General features: G+C 46.5%; 1 protein-coding gene across 2 annotated transcripts; it reads right to left on the bottom strand.

Moving 5' to 3' along the window:
• Positions 1-3436: 3436 nt before the first annotated feature.
• On the bottom strand, positions 3437-19610 carry Knstrn (kinetochore localized astrin (SPAG5) binding protein). Of its 2 annotated transcripts, XM_075963787.1 has the most exons (10): positions 19402-19610; positions 19209-19300; positions 12362-12488; positions 10467-10514; positions 9130-9235; positions 8871-8964; positions 7053-7108; positions 4729-4803; positions 3972-4109; positions 3437-3830 (listed from the first exon to the last, which is right to left on the bottom strand). In XM_075963787.1, the coding sequence occupies exons 1-9, from the start codon at positions 19608-19610 to the stop codon at positions 3978-3980; spliced, it is 939 nt and encodes a 312-aa protein (XP_075819902.1). In that variant the 3' UTR covers positions 3437-3830; positions 3972-3977. The 2 variants fall into 2 exon arrangements, with proteins under 2 accessions (XP_075819902.1, XP_075819901.1); XM_075963786.1 differs by having other exon boundaries at positions 3437-4109.
• Between the last annotated feature and the right edge of the window lie 384 nt (positions 19611-19994).

Genomic DNA, 19994 nt, shown 5'->3' with positions numbered 1-19994 from the left:
CAGTGAGCACCCTCATACTGCAAGCCCTGGACGTCCGTGAGCAGCTCTCTGAAGTTGGGTTTTAGAGATGGGTAGATCTAGTGTACAAGACAAAGTGGTATATGCAGAAGGGGGCAGTGTCTACGGGAAGCAGTGGGCTTGCTCTGTCAGGACCTTGGCTGGAGGGGCTAAGGCAGGGTCACAGAGGGGTCACAGAGCACTGGGCTGCAGATGCAGAGTTGACATCACTTGTGGCCTGTGCTCTGTGCTGGGGCAGCGCTGGGTTTGCTTAGGAAGGATGGTAGCTGGGGGTAGTGTCATTCTGAGCACTCACAAATCTCTGATGGGAAGAAGGGTCATCAGGAAGCGGCTTAGGAAGTTGTTTAACCAACCTGCTCTTCTCTCATGGTTCTCTAACAGAGAGAAGATACCAACGGGGTATGTGGGTCTCTAAACTAATTCAGTGGAAAAACACAAACATGAACCGTGGACATAAGAGAAACATTTGCGTGGTTAATTTCCTTCCCAAGCGGTCAGTCACATGTTGATTGGTTGGGTTTCTCTTTGTGTTTTATACAAAATAGAATCGATAAAACATGTGACATACATGAAAGTATCCAAATGAGACCCATTATTCTGTATGTTAACTAAAGAATGAGACCCAGTGTGTCACCACACACCTTTAATCCCAGGCAGACGCAGAAGGATCTCTGAGTTCAAGGCCAGCCTGGTCTACAGATCAAGTTCTGAAACAGTCAGGATTTGATAGACTTTACCTGTAAAAACAAAAGAAAGAAAGAAAGAAAGAAAGAAAGAAAGAAAGAAAGAAAGAGAAAATGGAAGTTGAATTTAAGCTTTTCCTAGCTTGGGTGGATGGGGACTCAAATCAGGGTGCTATGTTTTGGTGTGGAGAAAGATGGTGGAGTAGAAGGTGCATGGGTGATTATAAGTAAAGGGCTGAGCTACACCGCAGCAGCAGACAAAGTGTTAGAGCCTTTGTTATGGAGTTTGTGTATGGCCTGTCGTTTCCTCAAATATTGTAAGCATCTCAGGACTCAGGAACGCTAAAGTGTTTTAGGTTCCTGTAATAGCCAATCAAGTAGGAGGTGCAGATCTGAGCTTGAACTTGGCTGAGATCACATTAGTACCCAGAAGACCTCCATGTGTCTTCCGCATCAAAGAAGGAAGAGGAGGGAGCCCAGATGCTGGCTGGCAGTGCTAAACAGAACCCAGGGCCAGACCCTTAGAGAGCAGACAGGAGCAAACAGGGTTCCTACTAGAAGGAACGTGGGACGGCTGGAGAGGAAGCGAGGCTCCCCTACGTGACAGCACCCTCTCCTAAGAGGGAAACTGTCTTTTCTGCCAGATGTCAACTGCAAATTTGAGCAGTTATTTAAATGGAACATCCTGAAAATGGGCAAAGGAAAATATTACCCTTTTAACTGGTTAGGAGTATTTATTTAGGCCAGGCAGTGGTGGCACATGCCTTTAATCCCAGCACTCAGGAGGCAGAGACAAGCAAATCTCTGTGAGTTCGAGGCCAGCTTGTTTTACAAAGTAATTCCAGCCAGGGCTATTACACAGAGAAACCTTGCCTTTAAAAAAAAAAAACAAAACAAAACAAAAAACCCAAAAAAAAACAAAAAACAACAAAAACAAAGCAAAAAACCCTCCAAAACAAAACAAATCCAAAAACAAAAAGACAGTATTCGCCGGGCGGTGGTGGCGCACGCCTTTAATCCCAGCACTTAGGAGGCAGAGGCAGGAGGATCTTTGTGAGTTCGAGGCCAGCTTGGTCTACAAGAGCTAGTTCCAGGACAGGCTCCAAAGCCACAGAGAAACCCTGTCTCGAAAATCCCAAAAAAAAGAAAAAAGAAAAAAGTATTTATTTAGTTTTCCCCTACTTACACTATTTATGACATACGTAATTAACAATGAGGTTGTTTTAGCAATTTAGCCCTTTTAAGTTGACCTGTGGTGTGTGTGTGCTTTTGTTCAGCTGGTGGAAAAACACATGGAAGACAGGTAAAACAACAATAATCAAAAAACCCGCTCTTCTGCAGCCCAGAACTCATGGTCCAGTATGAGTTCTGATAGAGACAAGAGTGGAATACAATACTTAAGACTGCTCCTGAGACGGTGCGGGTCACCTGCTCCCATGCTGGCTCCTGTTGGCGTGTCCTTTGATCACCTCATGCACGAGCACAGCATACTCCCGTGACACTGTGTGACTGCCCACCCATCAGCTGAATTCTGCACACCATTCAGGACTTCGCCATAGTCTTGGAAGGATCACAAAGGAACCCAGAATACATTGCTCCATAGCCGAGCCTCCTGGAGTCCCACCTTGCGTGGTGAATGTGTGTTGCTTTACCTACTGTGTGATGGTCCTTATTTGTGCCTTTATGTTACAAACCATTTAACACATTTGAAAAAGAAAGAAAAAAAGTATGGACGTTACTTGGCTTCAATGGGGATGGAGGACTGTGGGCAGCCATAGTGATTTTGAAGGATTTATTAGGCAAGTTTGGTGAAGACAGTAGAAGACAAAAACAGCGGGAGATAGCCAAAGCAAAGCTGGTTTATTTCTGTTAAGAAAGAAAACATGGTGACACTTTTGGTGACCCTAAGGGGAGGCTACCATGGGTGCCAGGCCGTGGGCCACAGAGACCATAGGTCCTGTGTGATGGAGGAGGGTCATCTATGTGTTACTTTCATTGGTTAATAAAGAAACTGCCTTGGCCCTTTGATAGGACAGAAAATTAGGTAGGCGGAGTAGACAGAACAGAATGCTGAGAAGAAGTCAATGAGGCAGACGCTATAGCTCTCCTCTCCAAGATGGATGCAGGTTAAGATCCTTCCCAGTAAGCCACCACCTCGTGGTGCTACACAGATTATTAGAAATGGGTTAATCAAGATGTGAGACTTAGCCAGTAAGAGGCTAGAGCTAATGGGCCAAGCAGTGTTTAAAAGAATACAGTTTCCGTGTAATTATTTTGGATAAAGCTAGCTGGTGGCCGGGAGCTGGGAGGCAGGAAGTGGCCCGCAGCTCCTTCTACACCTGTGGGATGAGGCTCTGGTTGGCTGTGGTAGATAAACCACTTACATACAGAAGAGCAAAGGCAGCAACTGGCCACACACGCAGTGACTAGAGCCTGGCACACACTGCACAGATGCAGAAGCAACAACCCTGGGAGGCAAGGGGCTGTCACAGCAGTAACGGGTGGAGGAAACACACACTTCCTCCAGAATCAGAGCACCAGAGTGCTCAACTCCTACATCTAGGCTGTGCTACTTAATCCTTCCTCCTTCCCTTTTCTTCACTGTTTGAGACAGGATCTCTGCAGCCTTGGTTAACCTCTAACTCAAGGCAATCCTCTTGCCTCAGCTTCCCAAGTCCCATGATTATAGACATAAGCCACTACACTGGGCTATTTTCATCCCTCAGTGTCAGTCAGAACATTAATACTCACAGAAACATTTATTTCAAAAGCAGTACTTAAAAAGCTCCAAGTGCTATTTGTTTCAGGCAGGTGTTACTTTGTATACTTCCACCCCATTTATTAAGCCAGAAACTTCAGGGATTTCAAATTCGTAAATTCAGCTCAACCAGATGGACAAAGGGGACAGCGTGGTTCCCAGTGACATCTCCCACAGAGTACATGCGCTGTCATATGAGGACTTTCTTCCCATGATTCCAAGGTAGAGCCTCTAGATTCTCCAAGGCGGCTGCTTTAGCATCCTGGTCTAAGGGTTGGTGCTCTGCCATGCACGAGGTGGAGTCAAGCTTCCAGGTCCCTATCTTGCAGGTCTCCATCAGCAATTTGTGAGGCTCAGGTGAGCTGGGCAATCTGAAGGTGGGCAGTCTGCTTAAGGAGGAGCTGCAATCCACGTCCACCGCCCTCAACTACAGCAGGTCTTCTCTATAAGGGATGGTGAGTCCTTGAAGGTGACTGGAGTTTACCCCAGGAAGAAGCCATCTAGCCACTTGCCTTGTATTACATTTCTAAAAGCTGCTCCATTTCCTCCAGGACTATTGTGAAGTCACTGGCTTGGTCCTTACATAAGGTTTGCTGCTCCAGGAACTGCATCCTTTCTTCTTCTTTCAACTTCAACTTCACCTTCAGGGCCTGAAAGGGAAGACATTCCCAAAGAAAACACATCAAACTCTAGCCTCACAGAAAGACAGCACCAGACCAGAATGTAAAGTTGACACATCAAAGACTCTATCAAAAGAGAAAAAAAGAAGAGCTGGGCGATGGTGGTGCACACCTTTAGTCCCAGCATGCGGGAGGAAGAGGCAGGCGGATCTCTGTGAGTTCGAGGCTAGACTGATGTACAAAGCAAGTTCCAGGGCAATCAAGGCTGTTACACAGAGAAGCCCTGTCTCAAAACAAATAAACAGAAAAAAAGAAAGGAAGGAAGGAAAAAAAGAGAAAAAGAAGAAAAGAAGGAAGGATGAACTAGAGAGATGGCTCAACAGTTAAGTGGCTGCTCTTGCAGAGGACCCAGGTTCAGTTCCCAGGCTCCAGCACGACAGCTCACAGCTGCACATAACTCCCGTTCCAGGGGATCCAGTGCCCTCTTCTGACCTGTGTGGGCACTGTTTCTCATGTGCTGTACCTACTACATACATACACTTAGGCAAAATAAACCTAAAAATGATAAAAGAAAACTAGAAAGCACTATTCCCCCATCTACAAACCGTGGGAGAAACAGCAGCACCACCTTGGGGTGGGTCTGTCTTACCTGTAATTCCTCCATCTGCTTCTTGGCAGTTTCATTGAAAACCTTCAGTTCATTCTGCAACGTTTCCAGCAACCGCTGAAAGCAAAGCAGAATATCAAGAGTCGAGCTGGGCTCACAGGGGGGAGGCAGAGACGGGGAGAACTCTTGAGTTCAAGGCCAGCCTGGGCTAGACAGTGAATTCCAGGATGATGAGGACGATGAACTGAGACTTAAAAAGTTAGGGGCAGGGGAGCGAGGGAGACAGAAACATACACTCAGACAGAGGGATAGGAATTAGATGGTGGCCACCATCCTTCCCATTCAGGACACATGAGCACTGACTGACCATGTCAGGATCTCCCTTTGAGAAACCCACCTCACCAGTGAGCCAGATTCCGAATGGGTGCTGCTCTTAGGAATTGTTCCTCTATACCATGGAGGAGTCCAGACTGACAGATGCCTTTATCTAGAGTGATAAATTCCCTATGCTCTCCTCAACACCCCATTACTTATCCAGGCAATTCCAACAGTCCAGGCCCAAGAAGCTTGGTTTCTAACTATAGGTCCCTTCCTTGAGATATCAAATTTATAGTTACAATGTGCTCCGTTCTGCATGGACCTCAGGAGCAAACCACAGCAGACTCAAAGGGAAGCCAGGGGTGGCTTTCTCAGCTGGCACTGTGACCACTGACCTTCCTGGAGAAGAGATCAGACGAGTTTGGAAGTCTTTAGGCAAGGGGCCAAAAGGAAATTCTGAATTCAGACAGGCTAGACCTTGGCATTATAGTGTTCTCAGCAATGGAAGAGGGAGACACCTGATGAGGTGTAGAAGGAGAACATGAGTTCTCCATATCAAAGATTTGTGTACACACGAGCATGTGTGGTGTGTTTGAAGTACTGGAGTCAACCTTAAATGTCACGCATTCTAGGTAAGAACTTTACCACTGAGCCATATCCCCAGATTCCTATTAGAAGGGTTTGTGTGTGTGGTGTATGTGTGTTCCTGTGGCATATGCACACATACATGCAGCTACAAATGCTGTGGAGCCCACAAATTGACATATCTTCTTTGCTTTCCACTTTTAAAAATTATTTTTATTATTGTCCTTTATTATTGTGTGTGCAGGCCACAGCATGTATGTGTGTATGTATGTATGTGTGTATGTATGTATGTGTATGTATGCATGCATGTATGTATGTGTGTATGTATGTATGTATGTATGTGAGGCCATGGGACAACTCTGGAGTGGGTTCTCTTTATCCACCTTTCCCTTCCAGAGACCAAACTCAAGTGGCAATGTTTGTATGGCAAGGATCTTAATCCGCTGACCAACCATCTTAAGTCACCTGTCCAGCCTTCCCCCAGCCTTTTTAAAATATTTACTTATTTAAGATGGCTGAGAAAACGTGTGTGTGCACTATGACACATACGTGGAGGCTGATGGCAACTTAGGGGAATGGTTTTGTCCTCCTATCATGTGGTTCTGGGCATCTAGCTCGGGCTGTGAAGCTTGTAGCCAGCACCTGTCCCCTGAGCCATCTCAACAGCTCTCTACTTTTTAAAGCATTTCTTTACATGTGGGAGCGGGGATAATCCATTCCACCTGTGGAGGTCGGAGGACAACCTGAAGGAGCCGGTCCAGGGCCTGAACTCAGGCCGTCAGGCTTGGCGGCGAGCACCTTGCCCTGCTAGCCCATCTTGCAGGCCTGTCTCCATTTTATTTTTTGAGACAGGGTCTCAGGTTAATCAAGACTGGCAGGACAAGGAGCTCCAGCTTTTATGTGGGTGCTGAGGAGCTGAACTTGGGTCTTCCTGCTTGTGTGTTAGGCCCTGTACTGACTGAACCCTCCTCGGCCCCATTCTGGTCTCAGTTCTGTTTTCGGGTCAGAGCCACTTATATCTATCTCCCTGTGAGGGGGTAAATCATGCCCTAAGTACACATTCCATTGCTCTGTTGTCATGGACATAAAATATGCAGAGCACGAAGCAGAGATCTTAGCTCCTGCTGGGTGACAGACCAGCCCGACTCCTTGTTAAGGCCATCTTGTTACAAGATCAAAATAAGTTCATGCCTACTTTCGGTAAAACCTGGATTTGATTGGGTCTTGACCTGTTTCCTGGAATCTGACATGTCTCACAGTTTTTTGGGGGGCTATATAAACCCCACTTTCACCTACGTGCAATGCTATTTTCTCAAACACTCTGTTAGAGAGATAGTCGGGTCTGACAGAAAATAAAGCTTGCTTAATTTGACCAAAGACATTGGTAATGTATTTACTCTCATTAGGTGGAATCAACATTGGGCCCTGGATGAAGGCCTGCCCATCCCCTCCTTTGCCCTCACCATGGAGTCCGTGTGATCTGTTGGAGGTTCCCGCTGTGATGCCAGGATCTCGCTGCCTAAAACGGATGGATACAACAAAGTCAGCCTCACATGGGAACCACACTTTAACCAGAGGGGAGTGGACAGTACATGTGCATTTCTGAGGGAAGCCTCTCCAATGCCTGCTCCTGGAAGCTCTCCCCTGACTATGTCTCCCACCCACAGCTGTCTCTACATTTGCAAATGGCCAGAGTCTATTCTGTTCTGCTTCTTTTTGGAGAAACTTTGTCCAAAGGAATGCATGTGTTTTCATTTTGTTTACAATATACAAAATTACAAAAAAATCTTTCAGGCCTTAAAAGTCATTATCTTTGTAGTAGTTGGAGAATGGCCCCCATAGGCTCATTGAATGCTCAGTTACCAGAGAGTGATACTGTTTAAGAAGGATTAAGAGGGGCGGCTTTGTTGGAAGAAGTGAGTTACTGGAGTGGGCTTTGAGGTCTCCCTCCCTCCCTCTCTTGGCCTACAGATCAGGATGCAGCTAGCTCTCAGCTACTGCTCCAGTGCTGCCTGAATGCTACCATCCTTCCTTCCATGATAGGGGCTTAGCGTCTGAAACTGTAAGCAAGCCCCCAGTTACTTCCTTTTATTATACAGATTGCCTCAGCCATAGTGCTCTGTGCCAGCACTGAACGGCGACTAAGACAGTCAGTGCGCGCAGACAGGAGAAACGGGGGCTGGCTGTGGTATTCCCTGCCTGCTAACTCAGTACCTAGGAGGCTGAGGCAGGGAGAGTCAATGTTCAAGGTCAGCCTGGGTTACCTGGTCTGCCTCGTCTCAAACCCCGCTTCCCCCACAAAACCTATTCTAGTACCAGGGGATTCAATACCTTCTTCTGGACTGGGGCACCAGGTACACATGGGGCGGGTGCACATATATATACATGTATGCAAAACATGCATATATATAAAATAAAGTCTTAAAGAAAGAAAAACAGGGCTGGGCGGTGGTGGCACATGCCTTTAATCCCAGCACTTGGGAGGCAAAGGTAGGCAGATCTGTGAGTCTGAGGCCCAGCCTGGGCTACAAAGTAAGTTCCAGGAAAGTCAGGGCGTGACATAGAGAAATGTTTATTTGAAAAACAAACAAACAAAAAGAAAAAGAAAAACAAAAAACTCCCCCACATGTCCTATACCCTAAACTGGGTTCGGGGTGTTAAGTGCTGGCACAAGGCAGGCCCCGGGTTCCATCTCTAGCACAGAGTCAGCATTCCTTAATTCAAAGAGGCCCGAGTCCCTTTCCTGGGCAGTTTTTGGCTCTTCAGTGCAGTCTGAGGTTATCTCACAGTCTCTGGACAAATTCTCTTCTTGGGGAGGTACTGAGGATAGAACCCAGGGCCTCCCATGTCCTAGGTATATGCCCTTTCACTGAGCTATACCCTATCCATGGGTCACATTGCAGGCACAGTGATGAAGCCGACTCAGGAACCACGGAGGCAGAATTCTCTCCTCTCATGTGAGCAAGGTAGCTTGTAAGCTCTGAGGCCCTGGGAAAGAAACAGCGTTTCTGGTCTCTTTGCTAGCTTACACCTGCTGACACCTGCTGAGGGCGTGGAGCAGCACTCAGCTGAGAAAGAGAGCTGTCTCTCTACAGTCACCGGAAACCCTGTTAGTCAGTCAGAAGCGGATATTTCCTAAGAGCATCAAGAAACACTCAAAGATCTTTGGGGCTTGGCTAAGCAGCTCCTGTACCCGCACGGCAAATATCCCATGTTGCCAATGTAGACCCAGGAAGGGCACTTGTGCTGACTCCAGAAGGCAGCTGTGTGCCGCCTCTTACCTGGGTTGAGGCCTCTGCTCTCCAAGATTACTAAGCAGTTATCCTGAAACTTCTCCAGCAGCTCCACTTTCTGGGTCAGGTCCTTCAGTTCTCCCTACGGAGAGGCAGCCGACAATCAGGAGCTGTCCTGCACACGGCAGGCCTTCCACAGCAGGAGCCGGCTCCTTTTGTCTGCAGTGGTCAGCTTGCTCCCAATCAGCAGGAGTCCGCCTGCATCACCCGGGGCAGCTGATGAGTCAGAACTGGGTGGGCTTCTTACCTGCGTCTCCGTCAACTTCTGGTGTAACTGCTTGTTGACGGCCTCCAGGAGCTGGTTTTTATCCTTTAGTTCTTCCTCTGGTTTTTGCTTATTCAGTGGTTTGTAGCTAAAAGTTGTATAAATATGATGGGTAAAGGTTTAGGAGTACACGCTATTGACTTATTCAAACGGATTCCAATCCTGGCTTCCTTACAGTGACCTGTAACCCGAGTCCATTTCCTCATTTCCAGAATTTAGACAATACCTCCATTTCATAACATTCCTATAAGACGGAGAATCCATGGACCATGCTTAGCCTCAACAGCTGTCAACCTAAATAGTAAACCTTTACTGTGAAGGTCTTGAGTTTTCAGAAACGTGTGTATGTATGTGTGTGTGAATGTATGTGTGTACGTGTGTGTATTTGTGTGTGTGTATGTGCATGCAGAGGTCAGAGCAGAATTTCAGGATCTGCTCTCCATTCCATTCCCTAGAGACAGATCTCTTCCTGAATCTGAAGCTCGCCGAGACCACCAGTCAGTAAGTTCCTATGGTCTACCTGCTTCCTCCTAATTCTGCAGCTGCCCAGCCTTTTACAAGGGCGCTGGGGATTCTAACCCAGGCCCTCTTGGTGACTGTGCAGCCAGCGCTCTTACCCGCTGAGCGCCCAGCCCCAATGTTCTGTGTGTGAGGGAGAGTGTGTATGATTTTTAAACAGGCTTCCCCTGTGTCATGGTTTGGGGTTCTATTGCTGTGATGAAACACCATGACCAAAGCAGTCTGGGGAGGAAAGGGTTTATTGGGCTTATGCTCCCAGATCACTGTTCATCACTGAAGGAAGTCAGGACAGGAACCTGAGCAGGGCAGGATCCTGGAGGCTGGAGCTGATGCAGACGCCATGGAGGTGTGCTGCTTACATGGACCAGCAGCCCAGAGACAGCCCCACCCACGTGGGCTCTGCCCTCCTCCAGGCCTGCTTTCAGTTGAGGTCCCCGCTCCAGTGACATTAGCTTGTGTTGTCGATATAAAGCTAGCTAGCACACTCTACAACCTGGTTGGCCTGGAATGTAGCCCAGGATGGCCTTGAACTTGTGGCAATCCTGCCTGTTTTCCAAGTACTTCTATTACAGGCATAATCCAACATATCTAGAAAGAAGCTGTTTTTTGGAGGGAGGGGTGCTACAGGACATCATGTCACACATGAATCCCAAGATTGTGTTATTTCCTGGAAAAACCTGTTTCTGGTTGTAGTGTGGCTCAGCCCTAGCACACTCCTTCAATCCAAGAGCTTTCTGCTCGAATACTGTAGACAGGATTAAACAAGCAGGCACCTCCACCCTCAGTCTGCCCCCGCTCACCCCTTCCTGATGTTCTTCCTGCTGGCAGTCTCTGCAACTCTCACGTGCCTGTGGAAGCAAAATCAACGCCAATCAGAGAACCAGTGATAGGTGCTACGAACAAGGTGTAACAGGGGCTTGGCTTCACTGCCATTTGGACTCCCGAGCCCCCTGCCTCAGCCTCTCCAGTTCTGGGATTACAGGTGTGTGCTACCATACCTGGTTTAAGAGATTCGAGCTGCGGAGGAAAGAACCAAAAAGTACATCCAAGTAAACAGCACAGGCTGAGGGCCCATATGTTATGGGATATTTGTACATTGTGTGAGAATGTATTGCTGTGACTGGTGTAATAAAAAGCTAAGTAGCTAGGCAGGGGATATAGGAGGGACTTCCAGGTAGAGAAAGAGAGAAACTGGGAGGAGGAATCTAGGTGTGTGTTTTTGCCAGCAGACTCGTAGCAAGTCAGATGTGCTGTACTAAGAAGAGGTAAAGGAGCCAAGAAATCTGGGTTAATGAAGTTGTAAGAGCTAGTTGTGTAGAAGCCTTGGCCAAGGCCAAGCATCCATCATTAATACAAAGTCTCTGGGTTATTGTTATTTGCAGGCTGGCCTGATTAGAAAGCTTGCTGCACCGCATGCTGGTTTCAGCCTGTGTGGGGAGGAGGCTTTTATTAAGAAAAGGGGCCTTAATCACACCAACAACCGAGAGACCTGAGCGTGCTTCAGATACCATGGCCACCTCATGCCAACCACACCTATCTGGCAGAGGATCGTGGTCACACACATAGTAGATCCTGGGGCTGGAGTCTGCTCAGACTGTGAGTGAGTAAGGCTCCCAGCCAGCTCCAGCTGTCAGCAGCTGCCAGGTGCTGTTGCTGTAGTCGGAGCCAGTGTGGCAGAGGGAGGTGCGGCTTCAGAAGGATCGATAGAGGGCCTCACAAACAGCTCAGGAACCCCATTTTGTTTGTATGAGACAAGGGCTCCCATACTCTTTTTCTTTTAAATTTTTTTTTGGGGGGATGGAGTGTTCTTTCTTTGTTTTTTAATTTAATTTATTTATAATTTCAATTTTTTTTTCAAGACAGGGGTTCTCTGTAGCTTTGGAGCCTGTCCTGAAACTAGCTTTTGTAGAGCCAGGTTGGCCTCGAACTCATAGAGATCCGCCTGCCTCTGCCTCCTGAGTGCTGATATTAAAGGTGTGTGCCACCAGTACCCAGCTTATTTATTTATATTTTCTATGTCTCCATGTACACCTGCACGGCAGATGAAGCCACCAGATCTCATTACTGATGGTTGTGAGACACCATGTGGTTGCTGGGAATTGAACTCAGGACATTTGGAAGAGCAGCCAGTGCTCTTAACCTCTGAGCCATCTCTCTAGCCCCAGGAAGGGATATTTTGAGACAGGGTCTCACTGTGTCTCTCTGACTGTCCTGAAACTCACTATGTAGACCAGGCTGGCCTCAAACTCATAGATATACAACTGCTCTGCCTTCCAAGCACTGGGACTAAACAGTGCACCACTATGCCCAGCTTTACTTCTATTTATGTGTATGAGTGTTTTGTCTACAGGCACAGATGATCACCTACTATGTGCCTGGTATCAACAGAAGTCAAAAAGGATGTTCAAGCCCCTAGGACTGGGTTAGGGATGGTTGTGACCTACTGTGTGGGTACTCGGAACCAAGCCAGGGTCCTCTGAAAGAGCCACAAGTGCTGAGTCATCTTCTCAGCCTCCATTTTAAAATTTTTGGTGTTCAGCAATTTTAGAAAGATCAGTCTCTCCCTGTTCCTCCCCCTCTTGCCGGAGAGTCAACCCAGGCTGTTGAACAAGCAAGGCAAGCACTCTGGCACTGAGCTCCACCCCTTGGCTCTGGCGAGATGTTCTAACACCAGATGCCAACGATCTGCTCTTACCCATTCTCTCGTCTCGGTTTGGTGACTTTTGTAACGTCAGGGTCTGACCCTCCTGGATGAAGATGTCTAAACGCATCAGCTTCTTTGGACTTAACAGGTAGCTTAGAAGTAGCTCGAGTTTGTGCATCTGAAAGGGAGAACAGGAGTGAACCACAGCATCACGCTCCAGCGCTGCCTCCTGATGCCACACAGAGCCTCCCTGCGAGCGGTCAGAAGCCCTTGCTTCCATACTGTCCATTTCAGTCTAGGCATAGAGGCTGTTTCCAAAGGAAAACTACTAATTGGCCTTAGAAGCTAAGATTCTTTTTTAGCTTTTGGATATGGTTATTACTCTATCTCTGAGTGGCCTTGAACTCATATGTAGAGATCTTGTGACTTACAGTGATCCTCCTGCCTCTGCCTCCAAATGCTGGGATTGCAGGTGTGCATCACCACACACCACTGAAAGTTCATTACGAATGACAGCTTAGCGGACCTGACGATACACCAAACTGACAGCCTACAGGTTTGTGAATAAGGTTGATAGAGGCAAAGAGCTGGAGGAAAGGCCGAGTTAGTGGGGGGAACCCAGCTGGAACTGACCGGTCTCAGAATGGGGGTGGGTTCCCACACCCCTTCTCCCCAGACAACATCTAGGTGCTGCTGACTTTCACCCAAATGTCCTCCTAACCACTTGGAGACATCTTTATGTCCAGGTGCCTAGTAAAGGATCTGGCATTCGACCAAAGTTCAAGAACCAACAAGTGAAATAGATGGAACGTATCAGCTGTACACTGTTTCCCTGCCCTGTTGGTCTTCCCTGGGCCAGGTCCAGCCCTTCTGCAATGCTTTTACTGTCAATCCCTTATTAAACTTAAGAGGTTCCCATTTGGCATGCCTGCTGATCTCCCTACTGGGTCAGGCCGGGTAACCCATCAATCCTACCATACACGTCCTTTAGCATACACGTCCTTTACCATACACGTCCTTTCCATACACGTCCTTTAGTATACACGTCCTTTACCATACACGTCCTTTAGTATACACGTCCTTTAGTATACACGTCCTTTAGTATACACGTCCTTTAGTATACACGTCCTTTAGTATACACGTCCTTTAGCATACACGTCCTTTAGCATACACGTCCTTTAGCATACACGTCCTTTACCATACACGTCCTTTACCATACACGTCCTTTAGTATACACGTCCTTTAGTATACACGTCCTTTCCATACACGTCCTTTAGTATACACGTCCTTTACCATACACGTCCTTTAGTATACACGTCCTTTAGTATACACGTCCTTTAGCATACACGTCCTTTAGCATACACGTCCTTTAGCATACACGTCCTTTAGCATACACGTCCTTTACCATACACGTCCTTTAGTATACACGTCCTTTAGTATACACGTCCTTTAGTATACACGTCCTTTAGTATACACGTCCTTTAGCATACACGTCCTTTAGCATACACGTCCTTTAGTATACACGTCCTTTAGTATACACGTCCTTTAGTATACACGTCCTTTAGTATACACGTCCTTTAGTATACACGTCCTTTAGTATACACGTCCTTTAGCATACACGTCCTTTAGTATACACGTCCTTTAGTATACACGTCCTTTACCATACACGTCCTTTAGTATACACGTCCTTTAGTATTCACGTCCTTTAGTATACACGTCCTTTACCATACACGTCCTTTACCATACACGTCCTTTAGTATACACGTCCTTTAGTATACACGTCCTTTAGTATACACGTCCTTTAGTATACACGTCCTTTACCATACACGTCCTTTAGTATTCACGTCCTTTAGTATTCACGTCCTTTAGTATACACGTCCTTTACCATACACGTCCTTTACCATACACGTCCTTTACCATACACGTCCTTTAGTATACACGTCCTTTAGTATTCACGTCCTTTAGTATACACGTCCTTTAGTATACACGTCCTTTAGTATACACGTCCTTTAGTATACACGTCCTTTAGTATACACGTCCTTTACCATACACGTCCTTTAGTATACACGTCCTTTAGTATTCACGTCCTTTAGTATACACGTCCTTTAGTATACACGTCCTTTAGTATACACGTCCTTTAGCATACACGTCCTTTAGTATACACGTCCTTTAGTATACACGTCCTTTAGTATACACGTCCTTTAGTATACACGTCCTTTAGCATACACGTCCTTTAGTATTCACGTCCTTTAGTATACACGTCCTTTAGTATACACGTCCTTTAGTATACACGTCCTTTAGTATACACGTCCTTTACCATACACGTCCTTTAGTATTCACGTCCTTTAGTATACACGTCCTTTAGCATACACGTCCTTTAGCATACACGTCCTTTAGCATACACGTCCTTTAGTATACACGTCCTTTAGTATACACGTCCTTTAGCATACACGTCCTTTAGTATACACGTCCTTTAGTATACACGTCCTTTAGTATACACGTCCTTTAGTATACACGTCCTTTAGTATACACGTCCTTTACCATACACGTCCTTTAGTATACACGTCCTTTAGTATTCACGTCCTTTAGTATACACGTCCTTTAGTATACACGTCCTTTAGTATACACGTCCTTTAGCATACACGTCCTTTAGTATACACGTCCTTTACCATACACGTCCTTTACCATACACGCCCTTTAGTATACACGTCCTTTAGTATACACGTCCTTTAGCATACACGTCCTTTAGTATACACGTCCTTTAGCATACACGTCCTTTAGCATACACGTCCTTTAGTATACACGTCCTTTAGTATACACGTCCTTTAGTATACACGTCCTTTAGCATACACGTCCTTTAGTATTCACGTCCTTTAGTATACACGTCCTTTAGTATACACGTCCTTTAGTATACACGTCCTTTAGCATACACGTCCTTTAGTATACACGTCCTTTAGTATACACGTCCTTTAGCATACACGTCCTTTAGCATACACGTCCTTTAGCATACACGTCCTTTAGTATACACGTCCTTTAGTATACACGTCCTTTAGCATACACGTCCTTTAGTATTCACGTCCTTTAGTATTCACGTCCTTTAGTATACACGTCCTTTAGTATACACGTCCTTTAGTATACACGTCCTTTAGCATACACGTCCTTTAGCATACACGTCCTTTAGTATACACGTCCTTTAGTATACACGTCCTTTAGCATACACGTCCTTTAGTATTCACGTCCTTTAGTATACACGTCCTTTAGTATACACGTCCTTTAGCATACACGTCCTTTAGTATTCACGTCCTTTAGTATACACGTCCTTTAGTATACACGTCCTTTAGCATACACGTCCTTTAGCATACACGTCCTTTAGTATACACGTCCTTTAGTATACACGTCCTTTAGCATACACGTCCTTTAGTATTCACGTCCTTTAGTATACACGTCCTTTAGTATACACGTCCTTTAGTATACACGTCCTTTACCATACACGTCCTTTAGTATACACGTCCTTTAGCATACACGTCCTTTAGCATACACGTCCTTTACCATACACGTCCTTTAGTATACACGTCCTTTAGCATACACGTCCTTTAGTATTCACGTCCTTTAGTATACACGTCCTTTAGTATACACGTCCTTTAGTATACACGTCCTTTAGCATACACGTCCTTTAGTATACACGTCCTTTACCATACACGTCCTTTAGTATACACGTCCTTTAGCATACACGTCCTTTAGTATACACGTCCTTTAGTATACACGTCCTTTAGTATACACGTCCTTTAGTATACACGTCCTTTACCATACACGTCCTTTACCATACACGCCCTTTAGTATACACGTCCTTTAGTATACACGTCCTTTAGCATACACGTCCTTTAGTATACACGTCCTTTAGCATACACGTCCTTTAGCATACACGTCCTTTAGTATACACGTCCTTTAGTATACACGTCCTTTAGTATACACGTCCTTTAGCATACACGTCCTTTAGCATACACGTCCTTTAGTATACACGTCCTTTAGTATACACGTCCTTTAGTATACACGTCCTTTAGTATACACGTCCTTTAGTATACACGTCCTTTAGCATACACGTCCTTTAGTATTCACGTCCTTTAGTATACACGTCCTTTAGTATACACGTCCTTTAGTATACACGTCCTTTAGCATACACGTCCTTTAGTATACACGTCCTTTACCATACACGTCCTTTAGTATACACGTCCTTTAGCATACACGTCCTTTAGTATACACGTCCTTTACCATACACGTCCTTTAGTATACACGTCCTTTAGTATACACGTCCTTTAGTATACACGTCCTTTAGTATACACGTCCTTTACCATACACGTCCTTTAGCATACACGTCCTTTACCATACACGTCCTTTAGCATACACGTCCTTTAGTATACACGTCCTTTACCATACACGTCCTTTAGTATACACGTCCTTTAGCATACACGTCCTTTAGTATACACGTCCTTTAGTATACACGTCCTCTACCATACACGTCTTTTAGCATACATGTCACACTAGCATTTACATGTCACAGCACCTGTCATGCCCCACCCCCAAGCTTTTCTATTTCTTTCCAATTCAGGGGTTTCTAGATTATACTAACTTCACTTTGTTCATTGTAAAATGGCTCCTTTAAGCCATATTAATTAGCTGGGCAGTGGTGGCACAACTCAGAGGCAGAGGCCAGCGGATCTCTGAGTTCGAGACCAGCCTGGTCCACAAGAGCTAGTTCCAGGACAGGATCCAAAGCCACAGAGAAACCTTGTCTCGAAAAAAAAAAAAACAAACCAAAAATAGAAAAAAGAAAAAGGAAAAAAAAAAGCCATACTAATTAAATAATTAAGTTGAAGAAATGAGGTATAAAGTACTGGATCATATTAAAGGGCACTTTGTATTTAATAAAAAATTTATTCAAATACCTTGCTACATAATAATTTGGAGTAAGTATATAATCCCTCAGGTTGACATATTTTGTTTATAGGTACAATTTACAGTACCTGAACTCTAGTTTCAATATTCGTAACACTATGCAAATATTAAATGGGTTCTTAGGAGTTACCTTTTAGGAAAAAGAGGTTACTTTGTGCTACTATCTTGTCTGATCTCAAGTAATAGTAACTTAAATACAATAATATATCTAGTCCATGTAAAAGAGTTCATAGGAAATTGGAAAAAAAATAAATAATTGCAATCGGCTCCAACAATCTGTTCTGCTGAGCCCTGAGGGTTGCACTGTAGGAAAAAAGTCGGAATTTAACGAGAGTGTCTCCTAGAAAGGAGGCACTAAGGAGAATTGGATGGCTGATGTAAAGAACACGTCAAACTTGTTTATTCAAACCCCTCCCCGAAAAGATCTCGCTTTATAGCCCTGGCCTGTAACTCACTACACAGAGCAGGCTGGCCCCGAACATGTGCTGCCTCTGCCTCCAGACTGCGGGCACGAGAGGTGTGACCACCCCCGGCTTCATTCTATAGCTTTCTAGTTTTCCCTTGTTGGTGGAGACCGCCTAGAAACCTTACAGCTTCCCCGGAACATGTGCTCGAGAAGCTGGGGCAGGTCTTACAAACGGAGAGATGAAAACCTGGGGTTGGTGAGGAAAACTGGTCACTGCCAGCCATCCAGGGCCACTGCGAGGGATGGGGCAGAGGTCTCTGAGGGATGCTTTGAGGAAAACAGGGCAAAGAGGATAACCCTTTGAGCCTGGTAGAAAAGCCATTTTACTTCAGAGACCAATCCTGCCTGCCACAGCTCTTCAACCAGCTGCCTGGAATTACTTGCGGAGTGATGGTAAAGGCTGTTCCGAAATCCCTCCCTACAGCTGCTGGTGCTGGGCCCCCTTCCATGCTACAGTCTTTACATTAGGCAGCACAGCCACTACAGATACCACCAGATGACTCTCAACCACAAGAACATCAACACACACCAAGACGGAAAGGCAACTACAAATTGTTTAGGTCATGCTCCCTCCTCTCAGGGTTCTCCGGAACTCTGGCTAGGATGGGTTCTTCTCTCTTGCTCTACTCGGCATAGGAGAACAAGGAAGGAATCGTGTGTTTGCTCGCCACTGTCCTCCTCCTCAAATGATTCTCTTCTCTGACAACAAAGCCACACCTGCAAGACAACCAACCCTAATCTGGAAATAAAAAGGATAATTGCAAAAGAAGCGATTTCTGGGGCTGAAGAGATGGCTCAGCAGTCAAAAGAGAGAGCTACTTTTGCAGAGGACCGAAGTTTGTTCCAGGACCCACATCAGGAATTTAATTCCAGCCCCAGGGGGAACAAGACCCCATGACCTCCCTTGGGCACCATTATTTATATGCACAAGCGCCCGGCCCCATTTTAAAAAGTAATGTCTTTGCAACAGAGTTCTAGAGAGGCAGGTGTGGTGGGAATGAGCCTGCAATCTCAGCATTCAGGTGCTGAAGTAGGAAGACCGCGGCAAGTTAACGTTACTAAGGGCTACATAGTGAAAATCTAGCTTAAAAAGGGGAATGAAAAGTGAGGCACTGGGCATGGTGGCACATACCTTTAATTCCAGCACCCAGGAGGTAGAGGCAGGATCTCCGTGAGTTCGAGGCCAGCCTGGCTTACATAACGAGTTCCCCACCACCACGACATCACACACAAAAAAGCTATTCCTAAACAACAACCAACAATTTGAATCTAACTGGTAAACGCAGAAGGGAGTGGGGCCGGGAGTAGGAACGGGACTCTCTTAAATTTTGTTCGCCATAAGCATACACAGCCTGGCTTGGGGTGAGGCGCAGGCCGTTGTCAGAGCTAACCGAACGCCGCCCCAACACACACAGATTTCGATCCTCTACTCCTAGCATAGTCCACGGAGCCCCGGCCGGTGGCGGTGTGGACACCCACCTGCGGGCAGGCCGCCGCTCGCCATCGAGTTGGGCTGCGCAACGCACACCGTTTTAGCACTGGCCATCGTAGCCGGGTGGCTCGGCTGGGCCCTGGAAGGTGCAAGGTGTATCATTAGCAGCGCCGGAGCCCCGCCACGCCAGCCGACCCGCCCGCACCCACGCTGCCCAGCCCGGGGCCCGCAGAGCCAAACCCCGGCGCCAGCCGCTCCAGCCCGCAGTCCTCTTCGTTCCCTTTCAAAAGTTGCTCCGCAGTAACCGCCCAGTCCTCGGCTGAGTCTGCCGCCACGCTTTCAAAAGGAAACTTCCGGGGGCTGGGCGAGAGGGGGCGTGGCTCCGAGTCTGTAGGCCGCCCTGTTGTACGGAAGACGTTCTCCTGCACCGGGGCCTCGGGAGCCGCCATGCTGTACGGAAGGCTCGAGCCGCGCGGCCCGAACCAGCGGGTCAAGGCCCGGCCAGGGATGCACTGGGCAGGCTTGTATGGGGCTAGTGAGCCACTGTGTCATGTTCCTGGCTGGAGGCGGAAACGTGAACGCTCTTAGTGTCCAAGTCACAATCCTCTTTATTTGTTTTTGATTGTTAAGGATCCTGTCAGGAGTACAGGTGACCTGATTTTAACAACTACCAGAAACCAGGTGAAGAATAGCAGAACTTTTTTAAGGGACACCGGTGGGCTGAAATACCTAACAAACCTGCATCGGGATTTAGCTATAAATTTAAGTTACTTAGCCGGACGGTGGTGGTGCACACCTTTAATCCTAGCACTCAGGAGGCAGAGGCAGGAGGC

This window comes from Microtus pennsylvanicus, chromosome 2 (assembly GCF_037038515.1).
Source record: "Microtus pennsylvanicus isolate mMicPen1 chromosome 2, mMicPen1.hap1, whole genome shotgun sequence".
NCBI classification, from domain to species: Eukaryota; Metazoa; Chordata; class Mammalia; order Rodentia; family Cricetidae; genus Microtus; species Microtus pennsylvanicus.
Note: the sequence above shows the minus strand (reverse complement) of the source record. Positions and strands in the feature narration are given on the sequence as shown.